The sequence below is a fragment of the Trichechus manatus genome, unplaced genomic scaffold (genome assembly GCF_000243295.1).
Source record: "Trichechus manatus latirostris isolate Lorelei unplaced genomic scaffold, TriManLat1.0 scaffold00142, whole genome shotgun sequence".
In the NCBI taxonomy this organism is placed as follows: domain Eukaryota; kingdom Metazoa; phylum Chordata; class Mammalia; order Sirenia; family Trichechidae; genus Trichechus; species Trichechus manatus.
In genome coordinates, this window is record NW_004444078.1 from 7226081 (window position 1) to 7249921 (window position 23841).

A 23841-nucleotide genomic window follows, 5' to 3' on the forward strand; every position below is an offset into this window, starting at 1 on the left:
ATTAAAATAGTTACAACAATTTTTAAAAAGAAGAATAGTCAGCGGAATTACACTGCCTGCTTTTCAGACTTAATAAAACCTATTATAATCTGTCACATGGGGTCGCTATGAGTTGAAATCAACTTGACCGCACCAAACAACAACAACAACATAATCAAGACAGTAAGATATTGGCAAACGGATAGACACATAGATCAAAGGAACAGAAAATGAAAACATAAATCACAGACTTGGAGAACATATTTGTAAATCATGTATCTGAAAAGGACTTATATTCAGAATATATAAAGATCTCTCAAATGTCAATAGTAGGGAAATAATCCAATTTTTAAAAAATGGGCAAGAGTCTTGAATAGACACTTCACCAAGCAGGATTTAAAGAAAGCAACGAGCAAATGAGATAATATCATTAGTCATCAGAGAAATGCAAATTAAAACCATGATGAGATACCAGTACACCTAGTAGAATGGTTAAAATAAAAAAAATACTGACAATACCAAGTAATGGCAAGGATGCACACACAGGGCTGCCATGAGTCAGAATCAACTTGAAGGCAACTGTTCTTTTTTTTTGTAAATAGTTGAGCAGTTACTTATAAACTTAAACATACACCTAACATAACCAAAACCAGTTGCTATCAAGTCAATTCTGACTCAAGGAAACCTATGTGAGTCAGGATAGAACTGATATGAGGAACTCCATATGACCCAGCAATCTTTTGTTCACACAAAAAGCTAAACACAAAGCTTCTAGTGAGTTTATACATAATCACACAAACCTGGAAACAACCTATATTTTCTTCAACTGCTGAATGGATAAACAAACTCTGGTACATACATATAATGGAATACTACTCAATAATAAAAACGAACACATTATTATTTTCTCAATTGCATGCAACTAAATTGGATTAATTTCAAAGGCATTATGCTGAGTGAAAGAAGCCGTTCTCAAAAGGTTAAATACTGCATGATTCCATCTACTTAACACTCTCCCTGGGGGTGAAATATGATGGAGACGGATCAGTGGTTACCAGGGGTTATTTATTAGTTGGGGGGAGGGTATGACTCTAAAGGGATATCATGAGGAGGATTTTTAGGGTGTTGGAACTGATCTGTATCTTTCTCTGAGATTTTTAATGTATAACCTGTTAACCTATTGCCATCAAGTCGATTCTGACTCATAGCAACCCTATAGGACAGAGCAGATCTGCCCCATAGTGTTTCCAAAGAGTGGCTGGTGGATTCGAACTGCCGACCTTTTGGTTACCAGCCGAGCTCTTAACCACTATGCCACCAAGGCATATACGTTAAAATTCATGGAACTGTACACACAAAAAAAATTTATTTTACTGTACAAAAGCAAAATAAACACCCCAGAATCTCTTTTGGTGTGGGGAGTGAATAAATACAAAGACGAGATCAGAAGCAGGGGCTGCAGGGAATTCAGGACTCTGAACTCTGCTTGGAGACTTGTCAGTTACATGGGGGCACGCTGCCCATAAGTATAGAGGCTGTGACATTGTACAGAATTCATACACAGGGCTCAAAGATGGAATAAAAACTAAGAAGATTTGATTATGGTAAATGGGAAAGAGGTACTTTTAATAACATGATAACTTGTGATGTCACTACTATACATTTCTAAAATTCACAATAAAGACAATGACTCAACTGCAACTCTCTGAGAAAGAAAGGTAGATAAAGATAGATCCTCCCTAGATATGGATCAACATTTTTTCAGAATTAATCTTTTAATAGGATATTTCTCCCAACTGTGCCTAATTAAACTTACAGGTCAAGTCTCTGGACAATTGTCATAGATGGACTGGTAGTTTGGTGAAGCTGAAAACAAGATTTTCCACCTATCATTCTTTCCTCATGTATCACTGAGATTCTGGGACAACAGTAACACAAGACTGGACTGCATCAAATGTTAGATTTTTTAGAAAATCAGTTTGCTTGGGATAACTGCTTTAGAGACAGAGAGTTCAGTTTTACTGTCTACGTTTAGTAGATGTGGGGCTCGTGTTATCATAGTCATGTCTGTAGAATAACTCTTTGGTGTGTTGTGAAATCTCTTTGGACTTTAAAAACGGGACCCACGAGGCTTAGAGTTGAATCAACTCAACCTCAGTGGTCCTGAGGTGGAAGACAACCCAGGCTAAGGAAACCCTGTCTCTCCCCAGGCGTCAGTTTAGCTGAGACTAAGCAAATTACATACACAGCGAGTATAGAATTTTGAACTTAATTTTCTTTAGATTTTAACTGATAAGACAGAGATTTAACTTTTCTACTTAAATTTTCTCTAGAAATTTAATAGTGAGAGGTTCATACTGTTTAATTTTAGATGTTGTTATACTATTAATAGTGCATTATTTTGAAGATTTTTATACTGTCATGTTGGCTCATGATCTAACCTAGCGAGCTCTAATGGATAATGAGTACACGAAGTGACAGACTGTGAAATACAAACAAATAATAAAGGAAGTGACTTTTCAGTAGGTTTCACGGTGGCTTTGGAATTAATGTATTTAATTTCTAACCCATTTCAGAGTTTTCTAATATCATGTTGAGCATCAAAAAAAAAAAAAAAAAGAAATACAATTTGTAAGGCTTCATGTACTGTGCATTTAACAGCAACATCCCCTTCATCTAATTTTTCTAAAACAAAAGTATAATGTCAAATTCAAAACACTACATAAGTAACTGCTGTTGTTGCTATGTGCCATCGAGTGGGTTCCCACTCATAGCAGCCCTATAAGATAGAGTAGAACTTCCCCATAGGGTTTCCAAGGAGCGGCTGGTGGATTCAAACTGCTGACTCTTGGTTAGCAACTGAGCTCTCAACCATTGTGCCACCAAGGCTCTTATAAGTAACTAGGGAGTTGAATTCAGAAGGTGATGGAGGCTGTATCATGGTTGGTAAGCATCACTCTAAATCAGTCATTTGATAAGAGGACAAAGGATTTATCTGCATTGGAAGCAAAAGAGGTCATCACCCAACTCAGTCTTTCCCCAAATTATTATTTAATATTTCTTACTATAATATTCAGTTACCATTTACTCCTTTACTTCCAGGGTGAACTGACTTTACATCATCATAACTCTTCTTTTTCGTTGGAGAAGCTTAAAGAAATGTAATAAAACATTTATTTTTAATAATTGTAATGACAGAATTACTCATGATAGACTCTATTTTTCCATGCCTAAGAGCAGGTGAGTCATAGGCTTATCTGTATGTTAGGTTGTGAGGAGGATTTGGAGAGGATAGAGAAATGTGAAATGGGAGGAAGGAAAAGCACTCTTGAAATATTGTCCCCTCAAGTTAAAAGTTATACCTGGAGGGGCAGCATTTTCTTTCAACAGAAGGGAAAAGCTATATCCTGCACAAATGGAATGTGACATTTCCTCTCTGTGGGGATACATACAATCATGATGATTGGGTTAGAGACCCACCAGCCCACAGTGACTATGACAATTCTTAGATTTGCCTTATGGCCAGGCATAAACAACCATATGGATATCTCTCTTTTGCGATAGAAGTCATTGTCATTCCTGTGGCAAAGGTGGGCAGATGATCCTCACTGCATGTATGCACAATGAGTTTTCATTAGAGATGTAGACGCTGAGAGTGATCTGTCTCCCCACTGATCACTGCAGCTGATTCATCTAATATTCCCTTTCCTCTTTTCCCTCTGTGCCCTGTGGAATCTGTCTAATTGATGAAAAATGACAACATTACTATAGTTGTATAATTCAACTTCATTTGTGAAATAGATCTCCCTCCTTACTATTTCTCGCCTTGATAAGAGAAATTAAATACATTTATTTGAGGTAGTAAGTGTTTAAAATGTGTACTTGAAACTTTTTTTTCTATTAGATGTGAAAGTTAACACTGGAAAATGGAGCAACATATACAATTGCTAAAGCTATGTTTTATCTGAGGCACCGCGTTGCTGCGTCACTGCCTCAATGAACTGAACAGACTAAATTAGTGTCTTCAGCAAACACGTATTCAACATACATATTGGGCTGCCTGCTCTGTAAAACAGAATTGTAAAAGTGGGAATTTACAATATTATGGGAGATTAAGACATAGAAAAATATGCAATAAGTGTACTAAGAATGGTACAAAGTCTTATGTGGGTTCAAAGAAGAGAGCTCTTCCAATTAGGATTATCAAAAAATAAAAACAAAAACTTTATGGAGTGTCACATGAGATGGGGCTTAAAGAATTACAGGATTTGATAGATGGAGATGGTGAGCAGGTTATTCTAGGCTGAGGATATGGCATAGATGAGGCACAGAAGTGGGAAAAGTAAACCTTGTTTTAGGAATGATCAGTACTCTAATTTGACCGGACGATGAAATAAATTGAGGACTTACTGTATGCTACTGACTGTTGGGTTCTTTTTAAGAATTGTCTAGGGGTATTATCCTTTTTTCAGATATGAAACTGTGGCTCAGAGAGGATAAGAAATTTGCCCAAGGTCATGTGACCAGTAAATGGTAAAGCAGGACTTGCACTACAGCACTCTGGCTCCAGAGCCTGTGCGCATCAACCCGAAACAATAGCTGCTTTCTTTAGGGATGTAGTGTGAAATATAGTTAACAAGCTGGGTTGGAAGTAGTCTGAGCTTCATTTAATAGGTAAAGGTAATCTTTAAGCTTGTTGGGCAGGAGAAAAAACTATAAGAACAGAATTTTAAGTGTAATTAGGCAGGAAGGTACAAAGTGGATTTGAGGTAGGGAGAAATGACGACCATAGGAGACTAGTTAGGAATCTGCTGGAGTGATCCAGGGAGGCTCTGGCCTAGAAACAGGATTGATGGGACAGCTGTGAGAAACACATTACTATGATGATAGCTGCACGAAAGATGATCATGTTCTTTCCTGATACTATATAGTCACAGATAGTTCAAACATTCTGGTCATGATAATTTCATTAATATCAGGGAGTGGAAATCCGACTATGGTTTTACAATGTATAAATAAAAGGAACTGACAGAGATTGAGCATAGCAAAGTCTATGTTCCTTCTTTTAATCATTCTTCATTTCTTTCTTTTATTCCCCCCCTTCCTTTCCTTCTTTTTGTACCTCCTCCCTTCCTTCTTCCCTTCCCTTTTTCCAGTTCTGTTTATTCTTACTGATTAAAAACACAGAACACCATGTTGGTATATAATAGCGATTATCTTACACATAAACTTTTTAAAGTTTCAGTGGAAAAAATACATGATTTTAAGTATAGGAACTTGGTTAGAACTGCACTATAGTCAACCTTGTCTGCCGTGCTACTTTGTAAGATTGTTTTAGTATGTTATTATATTTACATATATGTCTACTATTCAATTTGAGCTGTAATAAGGAAATGCCCAGAACAATGCCTGGCACAAAGCAGGCAGCAAGCATTAAGCACACAGAGGAGTTTTACAAAAGCCACTAACACATAAATACATAAAAAGCATCTTCTACTTAGCTACATTGTCTTTCAATGTTCTTACATTCATAATATGTTCCATCTTGTCCTCTATATTCAAATGTATTTTTTCCCATCTCTTCTCTTCTATCACCAATCTCTTGCATTTTTTGTAAATGATATGCCATTTTTTTCTCTAGAAGGGCTCGTTTCTAAAATATTATAGAAAATATATTAGTTAGTACCAACTATCCATTTAGAAATACAGAACATATTCAAAATGTGACAGTATATTGGAAATGACAGTACACTGGAAATCACTCCTGTCTTGAGATGTGTAGGATAACACCGAGTACAAATTCAGGGGTGGAGGCAGTAAGGGGTAAATTCCCATTTATGGTCAAACACGAAGAAGACTATATCTAACACTTAGATGTAATTTATCTCACTGCACACCTTCGGGAAATTGGTTCACCTTCAGATCAGATAATGTCTCTCAATCCATGGATATCCTAGTGAGTTTAGGCAATTTCTCAATTATCTTTAATTGGAGGATTCCTGAGTGACTTATGCAAAAGTCAACCAGGTCTACCACAGGTAAAACATAAAATTCATGAAATGTGACTTCTCTTTGTAAATCTCTGGGTGTATCATATAGGACAGAATTGCACAGAGCAAAAAATTCAGATATTCTCAGAGGAGTCCATAGTGTATTTAGCCTGGAACAGATCAGAACATTAGTAGGAAAATATTCAAGGTCACAGAAAGAATCATCCTAAAGAATTAAAGAGAACAATGCTTGTAACCTACATGGGGCTGGAAATCATGCAACTGTCACCAGTCACACTGGAAAATTTTTGTAAGTCACAGGGCATTGAGTAGAATACTAAAATGGGTCTAGCCTCAGTAGTAGAGAATAATTAGTTCCAGATTAAACACAGCTCTAAAAAACCATTAAGAAAATTTTAAAAAGCAAGATCTATAATGATCAAACTGTTTCCAAATAAATTAACTATATCCAAGAAAAAAGCTGCAGAATATCTATAAGATTATGAAAATATTCAGTACCCAAAAAGGAAACTTTACATTGTCTGGCATCCAGTCAAAGAATACCAGCCATGTACAAAGGCAAGAAAATACAGCCTACAAAAAGGAGTCTATCAATCAGTCAAAATCAACCTAGATATTACACAAATGCTAGCATTAAATACATACCTGCATTTGCATAAGTTTACAAAGTAAACAGACATGGAAGATATAAAAAGGACTGAAATAAAAATTTTAATATGGGAGATGAATAATATAATGGACACATTAACAGCAGAGGAGATATTGCAGAAGAGATAAACTAATGTGAATTCAGCAAGAGAAACCATCCAAAAAAAACACTGAAAGAGAAAAAATAAGAAAAAAATAAAAAGAGCATCAGTGAGATGTGAGACAATTTCAAGAAGCCTGATAGATCTGTACTTAAAGTCCTTGAAGTAGAGGAGAGAGGGGGTAAATGAAATATTTGATAACAATGACTGAACATGTTCCAAATTTGATAAAAGCTATAAATTCACAGGTCTAGGAAGCTCCAAAATCCCAAGCCCAAGAAACATAAATAAAAATACACCAAGGAAAATAATCAAATTGCTCAAAACCAATTATAAAAAGAAAATTTTAAAAGTCACTGTAAAAAAAAAATTATGATACTGAGAGAAAAACTTTAGAATGGCAGCATATTTTTTTTTGTTGGAAACCATATAGAGAAGACAATGGAACGGCATCTTTAAAGTATTAAAAAAACAAAAAAGTCAACAGAGAATTCTATACCCAGAGAAAATCTTTCAAAATTGAAGGTGAAATAAAGATTTTTCAGCTGTACAAAAGCTGAAAGAATTAATCACCAGCAGAGCAACTGAAAAAGAAATGCTTTTAAAGGAAGCCTTTCAGAGAGAAGTATACAATGATACTAGGTAGAAATATGCATCTACAAAAAGGAATGAGAGCATCACAATTGGTAACTGCATAACCAAACACATACAACTTTTCTTACTATTTAAATCTCTTTAAAAAATAAATGACTGTTTACACAAAATTAATAACGTATTAAGGGATTTATAAGACACAAGTAAAATGTGTGATAAAAATAGCATACATGACAAGAGGGGGGAAATGAAGTATAATATCATATGGTTCTTATACTACAGGCAGAGTGGTATAATAACACTTCAAGAGTGATCCTAGTAAGTTAAAGATATATATTATAATCCCTAAAGCAACCACTAAAATTACAAAACAAAGAGTTATAGCTAATAATTCAACAAAGGAAATAAAAAGGAATCATAAAAAGTAAATCCAAAGAAAGGGGAAAAGGAGAGAACAAAAAAGAGACAAATAGTGAGGTGACAGACTTAAAACTACCCACATGAAATATAAATGCTCTGAATGCCTCAATTAAAGGAGCCTTGGTGGTGCACTGGTTAAGCATTCGGCTACTAACCAAAAGGTCAGCAGTTCAAATCCACCAGCTGCTCCTTGGAAACCTTTGGGGCAGTCCTACTCCGTCCTTAAACTAATCTGTCAAAGAAAAACTCAAGGGAAATTTAAAGTATTTTGAGTTGAACAAAAATTAAAACATAGAATATCAAAATCTATGGGCTCTTGATACACCAGTGCTTATGGAGAAACTTATAGTACTAAATGCCTATATTAAAAAAGAAGAAAGGTCTCAAATTAATGACCTCCCATCTAAAAAACAAGAAGAACAAGAGTTTATAGTTACCCCACAGTAAGCAGGAAAAAAAAGATGTAATAAAGCTCAGAAGAGAAATGAATGAAATGGAAAACAAAAAACCAACACAGAAAATCATTAACACTAAAAGTTGGAAGCTTGAGAAAGTCAATAAAAACGCAAACAAAAAAGGAAAGAAAAAAAGAACTAGCCAAAATGATCAGGAAAAAAGAAGTCACAAAATACCAGTAGCAATACTGAGAGAGATGACAGCACTACAGTATACAGATACTCAAAGATAATAAAGAAATATTATAATCAATTTTATGTCAATACATTCCACAATTTATATGAAACAAAAAATTAGTTAAAATACACAAACTATCAAAGGTCTTTTAAAAATAAATAAATGTTCTGAATAGACCTATAATTATTAGGGAAATTGAATCTGTAGCTAAAAATCTTCACTAAAAGAAAACTCTAGGCCCAGTGGCTTCACTGACGAATTCTATAAAACATTTCAGAAATAATACCAATTCTAAAAAACTCTTCCTGAAAATTATTCCCAACTCATTTTATGAGGTAAACATTACCCTGATACCAAAACTAGACAAAGACATTACAAACAAGAAAACTATACACCAACATCTCTCATAAGCAAAGATGCAAAATCCTAAACAATATTTTAGCAAATTGAATTTAATAGTAGATAAAAAGCTAATACAATCTGATCAAATGAGTTTATCCACACATTCAGCATTGAGTTAACATTCAAAAATCAATTGCTGCTACTCAATATAACAATAAACCATAAATATATAGGGTGGCTATTAGTCGAAATAGACTCAATTGCAATGCGTTTTATTTTAATATGTATATATCAATTCAATATACCCACTGAAAAACACATGACAATATCCAGCATCTATTCCTGATAAAAACTTTTACGAAACTAGGAATAGGAGAGAATTTCTTCAGCGTGATGAAGAGCATCTACGAAAAACCTACAGATAACATTATACTTGGAAACCCTGGTGGCATAGTGGTTAAGAGGTATGGCTGCTAACCAAAAGGTTAGTAGTTCAAATCCACCAGGTGCTTCTTGAAAACCCTATGGAGCAGTTCTACTCTGTCCTATAGGGTCACTAGGAGTCAGAATTAACTCGACAGCAACGAGAACATTATACTTAATGGTGACAGACTGAATCCTTTCCCCTTGAGATCAATAAAAAGACAAGGATGTCCACTCTCAGGACTTCCACTCAGCATAATACTGGAGGTTCTAGTCAGTGCAATCAAGCAAAGTCTGAAATAGAATGACAGGATAAATAAAAATATCATGAACAATGTGTTATAGGATGCATGATCAAAATCTAGAGATTCTGACAACTGTAATTTAAGCATATAATTTGGAGTGAAAATCTGTATTATGCCAAATCTTAAAGGAAAAGATATACAATGATTTAAAAATACACACAAAGGGATTGAAAGCCTCTCAGATTAAAACAAGATTTTTTTTTTTTTTAAAAAAAGACAAGTTAATTGGAAACATCAATGATTCAAATGGTTTTGCCATTAACATGGCTCAAGCAGAATGTGGTAATACTCTGCTTACAATCAGTGGCCATGTCTAACGCACACTCCCAGTGGCACACTTTGGTCCGTTGCACTAGTCTCCACTAAATTGTAGCAGGACTTCTTGCATAGTAATTGGAATCAGGCAAAAATCAAGAGCAACCTGGGGCATTCTTTAGCTCTCAGAAAGCAGGTATCTTCAAAGCTACGTAGGAAAGTGTTGCAAAAAGACGAGGCATGGAGAAGACTCCCACTAAAAAAGTGGTGAAAATCTAAACATTAGAAAACAATAGTCAGATGGAATAAGCAGTCTACCATATAAGCAGGAAGTCCCTGACAACACTAAAAGGTACACTAACAGAAGTAGAAAAAAAGATAATCAAACATACTTTAATTTCCAATATTTTTAGAAAATTGTTAAACAGTGGTATATATAATCTAACTATGTAAATCTTACAGACAGGTTTGTCAACAATAAACTATCTAAAATTATGACATTATTTTAGATCAATATTTATCGACATAGAAAGTTGTCAATGATATTTTGTTAAATTAAAAAGCAGTCTAAAAAACAGACTACAATGCATAACATTATTTATGTATATATTTATTGGAATAAATATTCATAGAAACATTATGCAAGTGTGTGTGCGTGTCTGTGTGTGTGTATGCCCACATGCACACCAAAAAACAGGGTGGTAGCTGACTTACAGATGACTACTCTTTTTCTTTATATTAATTTACATTCTAAATCATAAAATACTATACAGGTGTTCACCGCATAGTGTCTGTTCGAGCAACAGCCGATGGCATATACCCTTGGTCCCATAAGGTTATAACAGAGTTCAGAAATCCTGATCAGCAGAACGGGATGTAGCGGATTTACTAAGTACTATAGATCCTATCTCTGGCCTGGGGTGGCAGGGGGAGGGGTTTCGGCACCCAGCTGGGGCTGCCTGTCCCATCACACTAGCCTCAGCATGGGACCACACTGATGCCTCCGGAGCTGAGGAGGGGGATGCCCCACGTGTCCACTGCCCCACTCAGCCAGGGCTCCATGCATGTCACGCCTAAGCCCAGACCTCAGCTCCTCCTGTGGTGGTGGCCACTGACTGCTCCAGGCTGCAGTGGTGGTGGGAAAGAGAACAGGAAGCGGGGAGGACAGGCAGCCCATTTGGGGAGCAGGGAAGGCAGGCAAGGAGGAAGGCAGAGAAGGGAGCTGGCTGAGTGCACGCTGTGGTGGGGGCCAGGCAGCGACTATGCAGGCCCAGTGGCAGCAGAGGCAAACTTTTCATGCAGTCCCTGGGCATAGCAGTGGAGATGCAGTCCCCTGTATGCCAGTAGCCGTCCTGAATGACTCTCTCCTGTATATAATATGGTATTTGCACAACGTCCAAATCACATAAAGTTCTATTTCACAGACCATATCGTGGATGTCAAGTGATGCATACCTGTACATTACTTGATATTTAAAAAATTTGAGCTAAAAAATATTTAGTCCGTTAACTGGTGGGGTATGGTTGGGAACTTTTACCAAGAATTTCTGGTTCTAAGAAAATCTTAATCAGTTCTTTTTAAAAATTTTTTCTATAGGAATTATAAGTACAGTTTAGAGTATGAAGATAACAGTCAAAAGTAGTTATATCAAATAGGGCAGTACTTTGTATTTTATGGTTAAAACAGCATGTTCATAACTTTAAGGTTTATAGAATGTACACCATTTCCAGTAACTGGTCCACTGTCAGCTCATAAGGTGTACTTTGAAAGATCAAAAATAGCAAAAGCTTCTTCTCTAATAGCTCAAATTAGAGGTCAAAGCTCACCCTACCTTCCTGTCACTCTCTTCTCTGCTTTTACGACGCTGCTCCTCAATTCTAGCTTCTCTTTTAACATCTTCTCCAATCCTTGTCAGAAGTAACATCTCTTTTTCCTTCCATTCCTAGAGAGCACAATATTATTGTACTCAGTGTGTGTTCTCTTTCATAATAATATTTTTGTAGTTTGTCCACCACCCACCAACAAATTAGAACAAGTCAAAGGCCTAACAAAAATCCGTTCAAGCACAATGAAAGTTATACATTGGGTTTAGAAAAGGTTTTTCTTATCTTACTGCATTCCTACATAATTATTTTTTCACTAAAGCTAAATTTTAAAACTTTAAATAGCAGAAACTGGCTCAGATACATAGGTTGAATTATCAGCCCCATTATTTTATGTAACAAATTGTATACTATAACTGTGACAAAAGATTAATGACGGTAAATTCTTTAGACCGGAAACAACTTCAAGCAGTATGAAGGGAAGCATAAATTATGTACAAGTGAAATAACTATATACACTTTTTCTCTCAATATTTTAATGGTTAACTCTGACCTCTTCAATTTTTCTACGAAGATTAAGTTTTCTTCTTGTGTATTCCCGTTCTCGCCTTTCTTCTTTATCTCTCTGGAGCTGGCGTTGCTCTTCTGCTGTGCGCTCAAGTAGTTCTAATTCCTTACTTATCATATCCAAATATCTAAGTAAAAGTGCAAATATTGATAAAGGTGAATTGGGTGTTTCCCTTATGATGGCATTAACTGTTTCAATATTCCCAAACCACCTCCTTGCTTGCTTTTTACTTCTTGAACTACAGGAATTTCACTGTTTTTTAAATCACTCCTGTTCATGGACCTTTAAGCCAGACTGAACCACCAACTCACGTTTTACTTATTAGACAGATCTTTCTGCTATTAAAAAAAAGTTGCCATTGAGTCAATTCAACTCATGGTGATCCCATCTCTGCTAAGTAAGTATCGGTTATTATGGCCAAGACAATGGTGAAATGTGAAACAGACTGACTTCAAGCATTTTACACAGTAAGTATTCATAGCTCAGCAGGTTTAGAAATATGAGTTTGCAAAAAAGGCTTAAATCAACTGAAGTGATGACTTCAAATCTGGAAACAAAAAGTAAATTTACATTTCCTAAGAAAAAGATGGATACTGTGTTTCTCTGTAATTTACAAGTCCTTGACCAGATCTCCCATCTATAGTCTGAACCTCTAGTAGGTAAATATGTGTTACAGCAGTATCATAAAATTACATCATGAGATATAAAAGTTAGGTAATAGAGCAGCCCTATCCTTCACCACCTACCACCCACCCCCTGATGAAGGAGGAAGAAAAAAGTACTGTAACTCATCCCTTTACCTCCTAAGGAATGGGTTTGGCCACAGAATGGTAATGTTTGAACATGCACGTGTCAATACCTGAATGAGCTCAGTTTCTTGGAGACAACACAGTTTATACTGGCATTAGATAAAATTATACCAAATACCTTAACACTGACTTCTTCATACTTGATACTGTCAGCCCTTAAATATGAAACCCAAGAAACTGCTGTTGTTTGAGGCATGTGCTAAAGACATCTTCCCTACCTCCCATTCTCCTACTGTGAAAAAATTTTTGGATCTGATTTTTCCATCAGTTTAACTTAGCCCTTGAGCTCCCGGTAACCCTGACATCTCTGGTAAAAATTGCCCTTCCTAGATTTGCCTAGATTTGGCACCAAGATTCCAGTTCCTATATCTATTGGTCTCCCTTCCTTCCTCTCCACACTGGGAAGGATAGGGATATAAAGGAATCATACAGTGTCTACTACTCTTTTATCTTGCCTTCAATTATTTCTAGTATTTTTCCAACTTATTTAACCCATGATATGTACATAAAATATACATTAACTTCAATCTTACCTGTGCCTTATTAACCGTTCTTGGTCCTTAATAGATTGGGTACCTTCATGTAACAACCAATTTTGGAACTGTGTAACATTAAAACATTCTGGGATGTGGTTGTTTTCCTGCAGTTTGTTTACTCTTTTTGCAAGCATTTTCTAAAAAAAAAATACACACACACACACACACACACACACACATATATATGCATGTTTGTGTGTAGATAAGTTTATATAAAGAAAATGTTTTTTTACATTTTCCAAAAAAACTGTCTTTTGATATGCCTTTTTTATATTTAGGGTTCAGTAAAATTCATATACTTCATAAATGGTTAATTCTATTTAACTGCTTTTAAGTCTATTTTTAAATCCATTTCAGATAACAACCAAAATAAAGATCTCTCTCTGAAAATAAAAGTTAACTATTTCATTTGATCTTTCTACCATTCTAAAATGAAATGAACTGTGGGATAAATGGAAGAGAAAAATCTATAGGTACAAAAAAGAAGAAATGGAGGGAAGTATACAACATTTAAAAGTATAGGGAAGTATTCTCATTTTTACCCAACACTCTTCACCTGAGAAAATAAATTTATACACACAGACATATGCACACCTTTCTCATTTTTACCCAGTTCTCTTGATCCTAAAATATGAATTCACATGCATCACACACACACACCCCTTTAAGTCACAAATCAAAAGGAAGCCACTATCTATACCTACTCATTCTATACCTAATTATTCTACTTCACCTTTAATACCAACTTTTTTTTAACTGAATGAATACAGGTGCAAGCGTGTGAATGCACAAACACACAGTGTACATGTTCTCAGAGACACTTGTAGGACACTATAGCTATTTATGGTTTTTCTCTCTATCACTCAAGCTGTTTTGGGTTCCAGCTTAAAATTGTGCTGTTGCAATAGATTCTTCCTATTGGTCCCAGCTCAGGTAGAGTAGGAACACACCTGAGTAGCAATTTAATTACTGAATTATCTCAGTTACCTTTGGCATATTAATAGATGACCTGGTCCCTTTCCTCTTCTTGGCCCAATATAGTAACCCTAAATATTGTTTATTCTTGCTCTAAATTTTCATTTGAAAATCTTATTCGATTAGTTACCTCAGTAATTAAAGGCCAGAATATTGTAAGAAAATGTTCTACACAGAAACAAACCTTTCTTCCAAACCCTATGTAAAGAAAGTAAATTTAAGTATTTAACTTACTTGTTCTCTTACATAGTTTCTTTCAAAGTCTAATTTTAAACTGGTAAGATATTGCCTGTACTTATTCCATTCCCTCAAAGAACATACAATCTAAAACAAAACAACAAAAAAAGAATATAAATATTTAACAATTATAGACATTACTCTCCAGAGAAAAAACAGAAAAACATACATTTAATAATATAGTTGGTATCAAAAATAACATGTTAACATGTTTTGTTAACAATTTTCAAGCAGTATACCTCTATGATTGCCAGTTATCAGGAAATTTCTATCACAGTATTACTTCTTTATTAATATGGCTTACACCATAATAAGGGATTTAGTATGAACAATTTGGTATTAAAATAAAATACCAATGTAATAATGATGCTTATCCCCAGTAAGAATGTATTCTATCAAGAAGAATATTTTGCTAGGTTTCCATTATGTCTCAAGTTTCTAAAAACTATATGGGGCATAATCCTGATAAGTGTACATTAGAGACAGAGAAAGAGGACTATGTTATAGCTGCAAAAATTATTTATATATCTTTAAATCCTCAAATCATTTGATAATCATCTCTCGATATTATCAAAGAAAAAAGATGTAGTTTAATCTAGAAATAAAAATTGCCTAATTTCCTTGACCCAAATACTGAGTATGTTACGGAAATGCCATTTAAGTATCCTCTCATAACCAACTAAAAGATGATACAGTCCCTTTGGTGAGGTATAGAAGCAAGCTTATATTAAGTCTTGAAGGTTTTCACTGATCAACAAGAAGTAATCTTAAACGCACTTTATTGTTGCTGGTGATGTAGCCACCTTTCTTTAACCTCCTCAGGATATCTTTACGTTTATAGTATGCTCTTAAATGTGGATCATGGAGACTTTTATATTGGTTTTCCAAAAGTCGACAATAAGGATCAGTCAGGTTAAAACCATAAGAAGGTCGAAAAAGCTGCAAAAACAGATTCAAAAATATTAAAAATATACGATTAATGAACGTTGACTTTTAAACATTAACTTACTGAAATGACTAGAATGTTCAATGAAAATAAAACATGCAAGAAGAATTTGAAATGGGGAAAAACTAATAACATAAAGATTTGGGTTGAGCAAACAACTGTCTTTCCATTCCTCTCTTCCCCTATTCTAAAGACCCATCCTCACTCAGTTAGTTCCTCAACTGATCCCCATCAGCCCCTGGCTGGGAACCAGAGAAGAAAAGCAAAGAGAAAAAGAAAGGGAAGAGGATATACTTTGTTTTCACGTATAAAATCAATGCTAGGATTCTCCTTTTCCTCTCCCTCCCCCCAGGTCAAGGCACTGCATCAAAGAATAAAGGGATAATAGTAATTTTGATTATTTTATATCAATCATCTGAAATTGAAGAAACATAATAGGAAATTTCACACTATGATTCACGGAAACAACTTTAACAATAGATTGCGGAAGTAAAATTTAAATGTTAAAGATTGTGGATTGAAGCGTTATTGTATCTTGAAGTCTTAGCAACCCAACAATCTATGAGTACCACACTAAGGAGAAAATTGAAAATCTATATTATACAGTTCAACATACTGAAGAACAAATTATAAAAAATATTTATAGATACTGAGTTTTCTCTATATGTGTAAAGATCAAATACAACCTTATGCAATAGCCATTGACATATAAAAGGAGGAAAAAACCCAGCTAATACTCATGTTTCTATATTTTTTTTTATTTTAGATAAAACAGCTGAGTTATTTAATCTCATTTGTGAATTAAAACTTTACCAAAGTAAGTCTTTTGTGATTTAAGTTCCTAGCCCATTTTTCAACAGCAGGATGATGATAATGGATTATGGAAGAACCCTTGAGAAGGAAAAAGTGGGGGAAAGGAGTAGGTGTGGAAGTTGTCCTAGTGTTGCTTTTGTATCCTTTCTTTTTATTTTCTTTTAAGTTTGCTTGACCAGAAAAATGGAAGTTTAAATCCAAAGTAATGTCATAGCAGGAACTGGCTAGGGTGATACACAGCAGGAATAGGCAGGGGTGTGGGAAACCAGAAAGCACCTGCCGTTTGCAGGCATCTGATTAAATTTAAACTCACACACAACACTGTGCGCCAAACCAGACCTGCTGCAGGTACCATTTTGTGATCTCTGTGTTCAGCCTGGAAACCCTGGTGGCGTAGTGGTTAAGTGCTATAGCTCCTAACCAAAAGGTCGGCAGTTTGAATTCACCAGCCACTCCTTGGAAATCCTATGGGGCAGTTCTACTCTGTTCTATAGGGTCGCTATGAATCAGAATCGACTCAACAGCAATGGGTTGGTTTTTTTTTGGCAAGGTAGATGGAAAATGCTTTTTTTTATGTGGGCAAAGGGGCAGATGGGAGGAGCAAGATAGGATGCTGGCTTTCCTTTTCCATTTAAAAGTTTTAAAAGTTTCCTTGGCAAGTTTCTGACCTCTTGCTTAACACCAGATGCTAATACCTCCTGTCTTAGTTATCTGTGCTGTTGTAATAGAAATATCACAAGTGGATGGCTTTAACAAACAGAAATTTATTCTCTCACTGTTAAGGAGGCTAGAAGTTCAAATTCAGGGCACCAGCTCTAGAAGAAGGCTTTCTCCCTCTGTCAGCTCTTCTTTCTTGGTGGTACTGACGTCCTCTCTCTGCTCCCTTCTCTCTCTTTTCATCTCTTTTAAGATAAAAGATGATGCAGGCCATATCCCAGAGAAACTTCCCTTATGTTAGATCAGAGCTATGACCTGAGAAAGGGTGTAGCATCCCACTCTAATCTTGCCTCATTAACCTACTCCTCATTAACATAACCTAAGCCTGCCTCATTAACACATAGAGGCCAGGACTTACAACATATAATTCCATCAGATCATAAAATGGAGGAATGACTACATCATTACATAACTGCCAAACTACATCATTATGTAACTGCCAAAACACTGAGAATCATGGCCTACCCAAATTGACACATATTTGGCGTGGACACAATTCAATCCATGACACCTCCCAAGGGGTCTAAATCAGGAAGCTGGATTCCCTGATTATCAATGCCTTCCAGGGAAAGTAGAAAGGTATCCCATAGCGCAATGTTTTAATTAAGTGATAGAAATGATCACTGGACCAGATAGAAAACCCTTATCTTTCCTGGAAGGAAAACAATCAACAATCATGAGACAAGGAGTAGATTGTCTCTTTTAGATGCTGACTTTATACTATGACAGGTGTATGTTTCTCAAGATCAAACTTGGGCTATTGACTTGTAGGTAGAGAATACCTTTTAACAAATTCATTCATTATAGCCAGTGTAGCCCTTCCGTTGTCAATCAAAATAATTGGTTTCCCTTAAAGAAAAAAAAAAAACAACTAAAAAAGTAGATATAAAGTATTACTTCATCAGATCATCACCCTGAAAGAGAAAGAAGGATCTCACAAAGTCAGTCTTCAGGAAACTAGTATTGTGCCTTATTACAATTAAATGAATACATTTGTTTGGGGGGAATTAATGTAATAAAGAGTAGAGAGAACATCTGAAAATAGTAGTTCATAAATGAACTAATGTTCGACAGAGAAGAAAAGATGGCATTACAGCAAACAAAATATATTTGAGGAAGAAAGAAAATACAGGAAAGAGTAGTGATATCAGTAGTAATGGAATAGCTTTTAAGCATGTTTTAGGAAAGCTAGTTTGTGTGGGTGTGACTCAGTCAATTTGTGTAAGATTGTTATATCTTTAGTTAGCTTGCTCTACTTTAACACAACAAAACAGATTGGTTTTCAAAAAGAAATTATATTATACCAGCAACAAAACTTTAAGAAATCATGTTTACTAGGCAAGTATTAAATACCAATCTGGTGACATTGTCTACTTATTTCTAATGACATCATAGAAAGTGGAAGGGTAAAGGGGTCACTCAGAATTCTTTCTTTCTTGGAGAACTTTTTGCGATAGCGATCAAAGCAACTAATCAACCCCCCCCACAAAAAAAAAAAAAAATCTGTTGCCAGCGAGTTGATCCCACTTATAGTGACCCTACAGGACAGAGCAGAACTGCCCCACAGGGTTTCCAAGGCTATAATCTTTATGGAAGCAAGCTGCCACGTCTTTTTTCCTGTGGAGTGACTGGTGTTTGAACCACCAACCTTTGGGTTAGCAGCCTAGAACTTTAACCACTGTGCTAGTGGTTAAATGTACTAAACTACTTTCAGCACTGACTAGTTAGCCAAAGGCTGGATAGGCTAGGGGCTGGCAGGGTGAAGACTAAAATCATTAAGAACTTAAGTACACACTGCAACCCAGTATGATTAAGTGTTGAATGAGATCTTACAAACTAAGGGCAATGGGAATTCTAAGGAAAGACAAATTAACTGGGGTCTGTAATAGTTTAGAAAGGATCTTGAAAAACTTCAAATTCACAGAATGGAGAGAAAAGAAAGACTATGCCAGGTTTGGGGAGCCAGGGGACAAAGGCACAGAAGAATTAACATGGTATATATGGTTAGGTATAAAAGACCCCAATCTGAAGAAGCTGAGGCTCTGGGGTGGAGAAAAGAATGGGTGAAGAGGCTGGAGCAAATTTTAGAGGCTCCTCGAAGGGGCAGAAAGGGAGGTTAAGGTACTAAACAAATTAACTCATTTTAACTCCACTTTTTTTTTTTTTTTTTAGCTTTATGTGTGAAATAGAATTTGGCTCAAAACCAATTTATATAGAAGTGTTTTGTAATAAGAGTTATTATGGGTTGAAATCATAACATAATTTAAATGCCAGCCACCACTGATAACTTGTCATCTTTCAATCAAACGTGTTCCAAGCAAAAGTTCACTAAATGAGTATATATCAAGTTTTATTATAAAGCAACCTTAAAACAGTTTCCTTAAGTTATAAATTAAAAGACAGGATCAAAAATCTATACTTTCTGCCCCATAATTCTGCCCATACCATACTACATGGAATTGTATGATACCTACCCTGAACAGCACCTTAGGTTTAGTGTGACTTTAATTTTTTCCTGTAAATGTTCAATGCAAATTCCATTAATGGACTTTCCCGACGTAGCCTCTGAATTTAACAGCAATTAGAAATAAGCAACGAAAATCAGTGAAAACCAATTAAAAATTCGTTTACCTTTTCACTTAAACTCGTAGTATAGAATACAGTGTTGCTTCCTGGGATCACCGGCAGTTTGACCCCAAGAGGTAGATCCAGTAGTTCAGCAGCTCCAATCCCTGGAAAGTGGGTTCTGTGTGCGCCCTGTCAGATACAGTTGGAGAGTTTTTGTCTTGTTAGGAATTACTCATTTACTTTAGGTCAGTTCAACGGGCCGATACGTCCAAGTAAAGTAAACCTAAGAATCATATACTCAGGATTGAAGGGACACCCCACTGGACACCCGTGAAGACCTCTCGCTTCGTAGGTCACCACCAACTCGCCTCTGGACCGGCCAGAACCAGCTGCGACCAGCTCAGCCCGAGCCACAGGCGACACCACACGAGGGCGCCGGAGCCGGACGGTTAAGCGCCGCTCCTTCCTCTACCGCAGTCCCCTCCCCTCCCGCCTTGCAAACCAGACCCTGCGGCCTTGCGGAGGACGACGAGGCCAAGTCAGCGGCCACTCACGTCTCCGCACTGCTGGCTGTCCGTAGCCAGGCTGCTGGTGGCCGTCTTGGTGGCGGCGGCGTCGGCAGCCTTGGAGCAGGCGCTGAGGTACAGCTCCATGGCCGGCCCAGGTCTCCCGACCTCCTGCCCCTACTTCTCTCGCCTTCCCTCGCACCCCTTCCTTGTCCCTCAGTCCTGTCCGGACCGAGAATGACCAGTGCCGGTGTCCCCGAGGCCCCACCTTCTCGCGTTCCAGATTCGGAACAGTGGGGGCCCCAGAAAGGGTGGCCGCTCGCGCTCCCGCCTACGCCGTGCCCTTAACTATAGAGCTTGAGCGCTTCCGCGTTGGGGAAATCTATCCTAAGGGCCTAGCCTGAGAGGGCCACAGTCCAAACTTAATTTCTCTGTGAAACCATCGCCCGTCATTTAAACCGAATGTATAAAGCTTTGTCGGTTGGTAGCAGCCTAATTCCTCTGGCCCCCTGGGGAACTATAGTTCAGTTCAACAAACATCCATTCTAGGGCCAGAGGTCTTGCTTACTACTTACCTCTCCCTGTTATTCACACTGTGACCACCTCCCTCCCAGGCTTCCCATAACAGCTTGTCAAGCCATTCCCACATAGCATAGATTGACTACTTCTCGGCTCATTGCCTTCCTCTTGCCTCCCTTTTCTAGTCTTTCCTTTCTTGCTCACTTTTCTCTCTCCTCCTGCCTCCTCATCTCTGCCTCCCCTTCTTTCTCCCATTTCCCTCTTTTTCTTCTTCAGCATTGATAAAGTGTCTGCCTCCTCTGGACCAGTCATTGTGCTAGGCACCTGAGGATATGGCAGTGAATAAAACATGGCTGCTGCCTAGGGGGAGCTAATTAGACTGAGAACTTTGAAGAGAGACTAACTTGTCAGTAGTTTGAACTTAGCCTCATAGATTCTGTGGCCCACTGCTCTTCTCTGTTATGTCTAGACCATTTAGTAATATTTACCATTTACTGAGAATTTACTAACTCCAGGTGCTGTGCTAAACACCCACCTCAATTAATCCTTATAACATCCTTGTCTATAATTCTTTGTTTTCAAAGATCGAGGAAGAATGCCAGTCACTGTTAGGTGATGGTCCCAGAGCCTGTGTTCTTGGCCAATGCACTCTAACATCTGCTGTAGAGTTGGATAGGAGGGGATAGATTAATTGCATCAAGATTTAGGGATTAACTGAATGAAAGGGTGAGGGGAAAATGATTTATCTAGAAGCATTCCTCAGTTTTTGGTTTAGATAGTTCATGGTATTGTCACTGAGATGGGAAATGTAAGAAGAATGAGGCCTTTGTTTCTTTTGCCCTGTGTTGGTGAAGGAATGTGTGTGTAGAGATTTAAGTACACTGAATTTGAAATGATTGTGGGACACCCATGTTTGTTTTAATACTACACATATGCTTTGTTGTTGTTGTTGTTAGGTGCCTGCTCTCAAGTTGGCTCCTACTCATAGTGACCCTGTGTATAACAGAACAAAACATTGCCCAGTCCTGTGCCATCCTACAGTCATTGCTATGTTTGAGCCCATGGTTGCCGCCACTGTGTCAATCCATCTCACTGAGTGTCTTTCTTTTCTTTTTGTCTGCCCATCGACTTTACCAAGCATGATGTCCTTCTCCAGGGATTGTTGTTGTTGTGTGCCATCGAGTCAATTCCAACTTATATGACCCTGTAGGACAGAGCAAAACTGCCCCATAGGGTTTCCTAGCTTGAAATCTTTACAGGAGGAAATCACAAGGTCTTTTCTCCATTAGAGCAGCTGGTGGGTTCCAACCCAACCTTATGGTTAGCAGCCGAGTGCTTAGCCATTGCACAACCAAACTTCTAAGTTCAAAACTCTAGCCTTGGGATATAGTCTATTGGTAGTTTTCCACGTGGATGTCCCACAGTATTTCAAATTCAGTATACTTAAATCTCAACACACACATCCCTTTGCCAAAACAGGGCAAAACAAAGGCCTCATTCTTCTTCCTGCATTTCCTGTCTTAGTGACAATACCATGAACTACCTAAGGCAGAAACTGGGGAGTGCTTCTAGATACATCATTTTCTTCTCACTTCTTCATTCAGTTAATCCCTCAATCTTGATGAAATTAATCTATCCTCTCCTATCCAACTCTACATTACTCTCCCAATTAAGCCACTCATCATTTCTTCCTTGTACCATTGCCACAGCCTTATAAAATCTTTCTGCTACCACCTACCCCAATAATCCATCTTTTAGTTTGCTATCAAAGATCTTTGATGGCAAACTGACCATTTTTCTTCCCTGTGTTAAACCTCAAACTTCTCTCAGGAATTCTTCACACAAAGCATGTAACAGCCTCTGTGACTTGGTCCCTGTATTAGTTTCCTGTTGCCCTGTAGCAAATCAACCACAAACTTAGTGGCTTAAAACAACACAGATTTATTACCTGACAGTTCTGTAAGTCAGAAGTCCAAACTGAGTCTCACTGGGCTGAAATCAAGGTGTTAGCAGGCTGTAGGAAACTAATACATGAAGACTGGGAGACTTCATGATGTGATCATTAAGGTTGTATGTCAGCTTGACTGGGCCATGATTCTCAGTGGTTTGGCAGTTATGACATAGTTTGGCAGTTGTCAAATGATGCAATCACTTCCATGATGAGATCGGCTATAAGCAGCCAGTCAGTTGAAAGGGAGTTTCCTTGGAGGTGTGGCCTGCATCCAATATATGTGGACTTTCTGGTAAAGCTGTCTGGCTTTTGTTTTGCTCTGGATCCTGCATTCGGCTCATCATCATCTGACCTCTAATTCTTGGGACTTGGGCCAGCAGCCTGCTGTCTTACCTGCCGATCTGGGATTTTTCAGCCTTCACAGCCCATGGGCCAACAACATTCCTTCAGATCTGTGGATCTTGAGTTCATCAGCCCCTGCAGCTACATGAGTCAAGAGAAACCTCCAGCCTGATGCCTGACCCATGAACTTGGGACTTGCCAGCCTCCACAACTGCATAAGACAATTGCTTGGGATAAATCTCTCTATCTCTCTCTATTATATATGTGTGTGTACATATATATGTGTATGTGTGTATATATATATACATATATATGTATATATATATACTTCTCTGGTTTTGATTCTCTAGAGAACCCAGCCTAAGACACATGTAATCATGTATACAAGAATCTGTTAAGTTCTGAAACAATGAGACAGTGGTAATAGGGATGTGGATGGGAGGGAAGAATGGATCTGAGAGACATTTAAGAGACAACATTAAGAAAATTTAGGTCCAGGGAGGTGGGGCCAAGATGGCAGAGTAGTCAGACACTTCCTGTGGTCCCTCTTACAACAAAGACCCCAAAAAACAAGTGAATTGATTATGTATGAAAATCTAGGAGCCCTAAACATCAAAGACAAATTTGGGAAGTCAGACTGACTGGCAGGGAGAGGGAGAGAGAGTTCAGAAGCAGTGAGGATTTGCCAGACCTGACCTGGCCAGCACCGTGCAGGCTGGATCAGCCAGCACATGCAGGACGAGGCAAGCAGTAGTGCTTGGGTTGTGTTTTCCACATTGGGAGATACTGAGCAGCAGAGAGTCTGCACAAGCCTCTGGAA

The 23841-nt window shown here is 37.4% G+C and overlaps 1 protein-coding gene across 1 annotated transcript in view; it reads right to left on the minus strand.

The window, feature by feature from the left end:
* Positions 1–20356, minus strand: part of FSIP2 (fibrous sheath interacting protein 2) — an 80603-nt gene extending 60247 nt beyond the window's left edge. The window contains exons 1-9 of the mRNA XM_012558164.2: positions 20258–20356; positions 19767–19892; positions 15437–15598; positions 14657–14746; positions 13445–13584; positions 12088–12229; positions 11543–11653; positions 5506–5632; positions 3061–3129 (exon numbers count right to left, since the gene is read on the minus strand). Of these exons, the coding sequence (XP_012413618.1) occupies positions 3061–3129; positions 5506–5632; positions 11543–11653; positions 12088–12229; positions 13445–13584; positions 14657–14746; positions 15437–15598; positions 19767–19892; positions 20258–20356 (1066 nt within the window). The remainder of the gene's footprint in view (positions 1–3060; positions 3130–5505; positions 5633–11542; positions 11654–12087; positions 12230–13444; positions 13585–14656; positions 14747–15436; positions 15599–19766; positions 19893–20257) is intronic.
* Positions 20357–23841: the final 3485 nt, after the last annotated feature.